This window comes from Pelodiscus sinensis, chromosome 14 (assembly GCF_052426305.1).
Source record: "Pelodiscus sinensis isolate ZL-2025 chromosome 14, ASM5242630v1, whole genome shotgun sequence".
Lineage (NCBI taxonomy): Eukaryota > Metazoa > Chordata > Testudines > Trionychidae > Pelodiscus > Pelodiscus sinensis.
The window spans coordinates 43,255,028-43,261,027 of NC_143065.1; the positions used below are offsets into that span (position 1 = coordinate 43,255,028).

The 6,000-nt window shown below is 47.2% G+C and overlaps 1 protein-coding gene across 4 annotated transcripts in view; it reads left to right on the top strand.

Moving 5' to 3' along the window:
- MAP2K5 (mitogen-activated protein kinase kinase 5) overlaps nt 1-5,798 on the top strand; it is a 205,067-nt gene extending 199,269 nt beyond the window's left edge. For all 4 annotated transcript variants that reach the window (XM_075896855.2, XM_075896856.2, XM_075896854.2 and 1 more), the window contains one exon: nt 3,199-5,798. In XM_075896855.2, coding sequence (XP_075752970.1) covers nt 3,199-3,303 — 105 coding nt within the window. In that variant the 3' untranslated portion in view covers nt 3,304-5,798. The remainder of the gene's footprint in view (nt 1-3,198) is intronic.
- Nucleotides 5,799-6,000: the final 202 nt, after the last annotated feature.

Sequence of the window (6,000 nt, forward strand, 5' to 3'; positions counted from 1 at the left end):
TATCAGAGGCAGCAGCAGAGAGTGACAGGCAGCTGGTCCGTGAGGGGAGTTGATTTTTAAACTGGCTACACTCAAGGACCAGCTCCTGCCTGGCACCCCACGCTGCTGCCTCTGATGCAGAGGCAGCAGCACAGAGCGGCAAGGACTTCTTGGGAGTGGGGCTGGAACACACTGGCTGCTGGCCCCATCGCCAGGGACTATAAAATCGTCGACTAACCGATAAGAATTCATGAGGTTACTCGACTGTTCAATTAACCAATATTTAACATCCCTAGCCCACGTGTAAAAAACACAATGCCCGGTGGCACAAGTGACCATCTCTGCCAATGGACAAAACACTTCGAAGTGTGACTAGAGCAGCCTTTTTCTGATTGCGGCTGGACTAAGGAGGGGATTGCATATAGATAAATGAGAGGTGTGGGGTCTGGAAGAGAATTGACTGATACAGGTAAGATGCTAGAGTTGATTTAAAAACAAGGCATCACAGACCAGCTGGTAAGGAGAGTCTACCGTATCAGCCCTTTGCGGAGAATTCCTGTGTACAAATGACTATTTGAACATGGAACGGATGGCCCTAGGCCCGAGCCGTAAGTAATGTAAGTCGCCTCAGAGAGAACTGGACAAAACTGAGGTACTAACCAAACTAGGATATAATTGAGTTTTTCCAAGGATTACTAAAGCCAAGCTTTGGATTTAGTAGTAGTGTTTTACTCCTTCACTGTTCCTGGATCAGTACTAGACATAGAATTGTTTAGCCACGAGGAAGGCGGCTTGTCACTTTATTTGTATTGTTCTGATTGTGTCTGTCAGGATAGTCTATACTGGTGGGTTGGGTGTGTGCGGTGTGTTATCCGCACAACATGTGGAGGGGACTACACCTCTGAAGAAAGACGCCTACAAATCATAGCCTGCCTGCATTCTCACTGATGAAAACCATTGATGTGTATCTGCAGCGTGCAGCCCAAAATAGGCCTGAGGGGTCTGTCTAAGGCCTGCCATCCCAGAGAGACGTCTCAACGGGTTTGCAGTCCATTCTGTTTTCTCTGTACCTCCTCCAGTTCTCCCTCTCAGGCAGCTATTCTCGCTGAAATCAGTTGAGGCTTGGAAGATGGGGTATCATGTCGGGTTAGGAAGCAACCTTTCTTCTTTGAGTGCTGAGCTCTTTGGACTCTTGTCAACAGTGAGTTTGGTGTCCGTCTGCCCCCTCGACCAGCAAGGCAGCCTGTCCGTGCAGGGACTGGAACCCAGCCACGTCTGGGTTCGGAGAGTCATTTTCACTGCTCATGCGGCGTTTCCCATTATGTTAACTGGCTACGCTTTTCCCCACCGGTAGCGTGGCCTTGCCTACTGCCAACTTATAAACAGCCTGACCTCCCTCTTCTGAAAGTTGGCACAAAGTTCTCTGTAGGGTGTCAGAGAGAACTTTTCACTTCCCAACGGGTTCCTTAGGACCGACAGCTGGCTCTTGAGAAGAGGGGCATGACCCACAGGTCATCAAAGGTGCCAGTGATCAAGACTGGGCTGTGTTCACTGCTGTGGTTCTGTCACTACCTTCACTGAGTCTGGCTCAGCCCACTGCAAAGAGCTCTCAGCTCCTGAATGTTACATCCCCAGCTCGCTTTGCACTAGAAGAGAGATCACATTCCTCCCATGCGTGGCCGGCAGCACAGATCCCTCTGCCCTTTTGGAGACTACAACAGTTCTCCTTTTCCGACCAGATTTAGGAACTGTAGCAGTTTTGATCATTGGTCTTGCGTTTGGCCCGTAGACTCTGAGGCCTTGTCTACACTAAACGGAAGATCGCTGCTGCTGTGATCGATCTTCCAGAGTTCGATTTAGTGAGTCTAGTTAAGACTCGCTAAATCAAACCCAGAGGGCGCTTCTTCCAGCATCTGGTGGTACTGCTTTTGCGAGGAGTAAGGGAAGCCAATGCTGGGGACACCGCCAAACTCAGCTTAAGGTGAGCTGACTCCAGCTAGAGTTGCGTACCTTAAGACGAGCTGCTGGGTCTAGTGAAGACCTGGCCTAAGCAACAATCGTTACAGTTACAGTATGCAGCTGGGGTTAGAGCAGTACGCCAATGGCAGGATTTGCACAGATTTGTGACTATGCAGGGAGCCTAGTTTTCTAAATAAAATTCAGCATTTCTGCTACAAGTGAACCAACCGTTGAGTAAACTAGTGTTTGGCAGAGTAAAACTAGGAGCGTAGCTGCATGATAGATGGAGGTTGGCTTCAGTTTTAAATGTTGGTGATTTTAAGGCAGGGGTGGGGAACCTCAGGCCCGGGGGCTAGATGCAGTCCCTGGTGGCCTAGATCCGACTCCTGATGCTCAGGGCCCTCCCCCACCCCAGCATTGGGGAGCCTGCGCTAACACTGTAGCCCCCTTTCCACTACCCTGCAGGTCTGGAGCACACACCATCTCCCCGCCTTGGTCCCACTAGCTCTGGTGTTTGGGGAGAGTCTTTGGGGCCACATCAGTGAAGGGTTTTGTGGTGGGTTTTTTTCTTCTCACTTGTGTGCGGCCCCTGATGGATTGTTCTGTGGGTCAGTGGCACCCAACCCCAAAAAGGTTCCCCACCCCTGTTTTAAGGGATGACGAAACTATAGGCAAATATGATGTGATCGCTGCTTCTGATGGCGATGAACTGGACAAACTGCCGATCTGCAGTATTGCGTCCTAGGCCATTCTCCTTCCTCTTCCCCTCTTGGTTTCTCGCCGCTGTTAGGTCTCATCATGTCGCGTGTAAGCGACGGTCATTTTGCATATATTTGTGCCAGGCCGAGCGCGGTGAGGCCCCACCTAGAGAAGGCCCTAGACATCACCACAGCATGAATGTTAAAAAATACTAAACTGAAAACTCTCTCCTTCCTACAAGCTTGGATCTACTGTACCACAGCCTGGCATGATGAGGCCGTAAGAGTCAACAAAAAATAATTAGGCAGCGCTTCTTTCCAGACTTTGGGAGAATAGATGGGAGGTTCATTAGCAGTGTCTCTTTATTAGATTTGACTGGCGAAAGCTGTTACTTCCTAGGCTGTGTTTATATTGTTCTAGGAACATTTCCAACTCTAAGAAGCTAACGAGAGTTGGATTTATTTTTCAGGAAATTTGAAGAAAGGGGGGGAAAAAGTTGACTTTAAAAAAGCAAGGAGAAGCGACTGACCTGGCTCAATCTGTTTCTCTCCCATTTCCCAGGGCCACCCGTTCATCGTGCAGTACAACGATGGGAATGCCGAAGTTGTCTCCATGTGGGTGTGCCGAATGCTAGAAGAGCGGCGCTCGCACCACGGACTTCAGTGAGCAGCAAGGAAGCAGCGGAGGCCAGAGAACCTGGGACAAGCAAAAGGCAAATCTGCTCCACGTCGCACTGTCAAGAGAAATGGCATATTTCCCTGAAAAAGTATTTTTTTAGAAGCATCGGCAAAGCCTTTCGGGATATTTGCTGCTGCGTTTTCTGACTTTAGGGCATTTTCTCCAAACATTTCCTTTGTTGCTGACTGATTTAATGTGCTCGCATTGTCTTCAGTCAAACTGTACACCGCCTTAAGGCATCCCTCGTATATATATATATATATATATCTATTTTTTGTTATTGACTGTACTGTATAATTCTTGGCTCCAGAGTATTTTTTAACCTTTAGTCTTTTGCTATTGTAAAAACGACACGTTGACTGTACAAAGACGTTTCTGAGCCAAGTGTAAACTGTCTTTGGCCGCAGATTTCAAGGATGTGTTTGGGGTTTTTTAAGTGTATTTGTTTAAGAAAGCACAACGCTGGCATTCATCATCTGTATAGGAGGTGCAGGTGTCATCTTGGAAGAATAAAAATGCCACAAGTGTATTAAGTCATGCTGTGCAAATGTCATGGATTTTATTGGTGGCTATGGCGGGGTAAAACTACAATCCAGGATCAAATCCTGCCTTTAAAGGCCATAGGAACCAAGCATGCATCCCTGAACAAATTGAGCTGTTGGGATTTTTTTTCTGACTAACATGCTATATCTCTATAGTTTCCAGTAATCTGTAGAGCCCTGCAAATCCATGGATATCCGCTTTATATCCACTGGTATTGGCATCCCTACATTTCATGTGGATATCTGCGGATCGTTTTTCACAGATGCGGATTCCAATTTTGTATCTATGCAGGGCTCTCGTAATCTGCCCAGTCTAGTCTTAAATGCCCCAAGTCCTAGTGCTTCAGCCACCTCCGTTGGGAAATTCTATCCCAGACCAAAGCTTATTCCTAGGTGTAGCTCCGCTTGCGCACTGTCTATCTTCTCCTCGTCCCAAGTAAACTCCTTCCGAATTGCCTCTTACCTATCCCCCGCCTTCTCTACTCCATCCCCATCAGAGCTGTGGCCTCCAACCCAGCAGCTGCGGTCCCGTCGAGAAAGGGGATGCTCCCCGTGTTCCCCTGCACTCCCCAGCCAGAGTGAGGAATGCAGCAAACTCTGTACTTTCCCCTCGCTCCCTAACTCAGGGGAACAGCCAGCAATGTTCCTGTACGAATTGAGGAGGGAGGGGGGAGCTTCAACCCACCCTGTCCTCCCTGAACAGTGCCCAGAGGTGGGAGGCTCGGGGCTGGGGTGCTCCCGGATGGGAAGGGGGGTTGCGCCCCCAGCCAGCCCCTTTCACCTGCCTGGTGCTTGTCTCTTTTCTGTTTGGTTTTATGAGATGCAATCCCATTCCAGGCATGTCCCATTGTCCTGGCACAACCAAACCCTGACCTTGCTTTAAGTTCGGATAAGAGGAAACCGGGTGCCTTATTTGGTGGTCCGAGCCCTTACCATATAGGAGGAGTTCTTGATCAGACAGGCAAACTCAAATATAGAATAGATTATGCCCTGCTTTTTCATTGCTCCTATTTAAAGAACAAAAACTGTCCAGTTGACTGTTGCCTCCAAGGAAAGCTGAATAATTACTACACCTATCGTGTGCTGCTTATAACTAAAGGCCCAGTTTACATTTTAACAGACTGGTTCGTCCTTAAGCAATCTTCATATTAAAATGCCAGTTCTAAAAACACCCTCACTCATTCACATTAATGCAGAGAGGAGACGCTTCAAAGAAGGAAGCTAAGCACAAGATCGGTTGTATTCTAGTAAGTTAAGCACGTAAGCTGGAGTTTCCCAGGGTTAAAACTAACATGTCACTAGAAGAACTCAAGTGGATAATAATACATTATATCCAGCTGAAGGATAATAATATATGGGCACCCCAGAAGCCCCTTGGAGTGAAAAATTTCTGCTGAACGATTGCAAATCCTAAATGTTACTTGGGAGGTAGTCTGGAAAATACTTTGTTTCCTTCCTTGGAGGTATCATTTATCTTGTTCTGAAGTATAGCGATTGCAGGCATGAACTTATAGACTAAAGTTTGTCTTAATTGCTCCTTGTGTCACAACCTCCCTGGCAGATAACAGTACAATGAATGAGTCAATGTGACCAATACCTTCAGGTCCTTTTTCTAAAGTGAGACAAATTTCTTTCCTTTGAGCCAACCAGCCTATAGGCGACTCTTTCATTTATTTATCTCCTAACAGTTTACATTAGCTTGTTCTGGATAAAAAGTCTCTTGCTCAGATTTAGTTAAAAAGTCAGTAAAAACAGGGCTTTTGCTCTCTGGGGGGTGGGGGATTTCAACGTTCAGGTTCATACTTCTGATGCCAACTCACGTAACTTTGAAAAGTCTAGTCACTAACACACTGACAGATCGTGTTATGGTTGAGATTTGTCAGGAACCTGGCAGTCTTTGCGGTTATATTTAATTAACCTGACAATAATTGTGGAAGTTTTGGTCTTCTGTCATCATTCCCGCTCCGGATCCTGGAATTCAGTGCTACTACAAGATCTTGGGGGGGACTAAAATAAATCATAGAATCATAGATCACTAGAATTGGAAGGGACCTCGAGAGGTCATCAAGTCCAGTCCCCTGTCCTCATGGCAGGACCAAGAACCGTCTTGATCATCCCTGATAGGTGTCTGTCTAACCTGTTC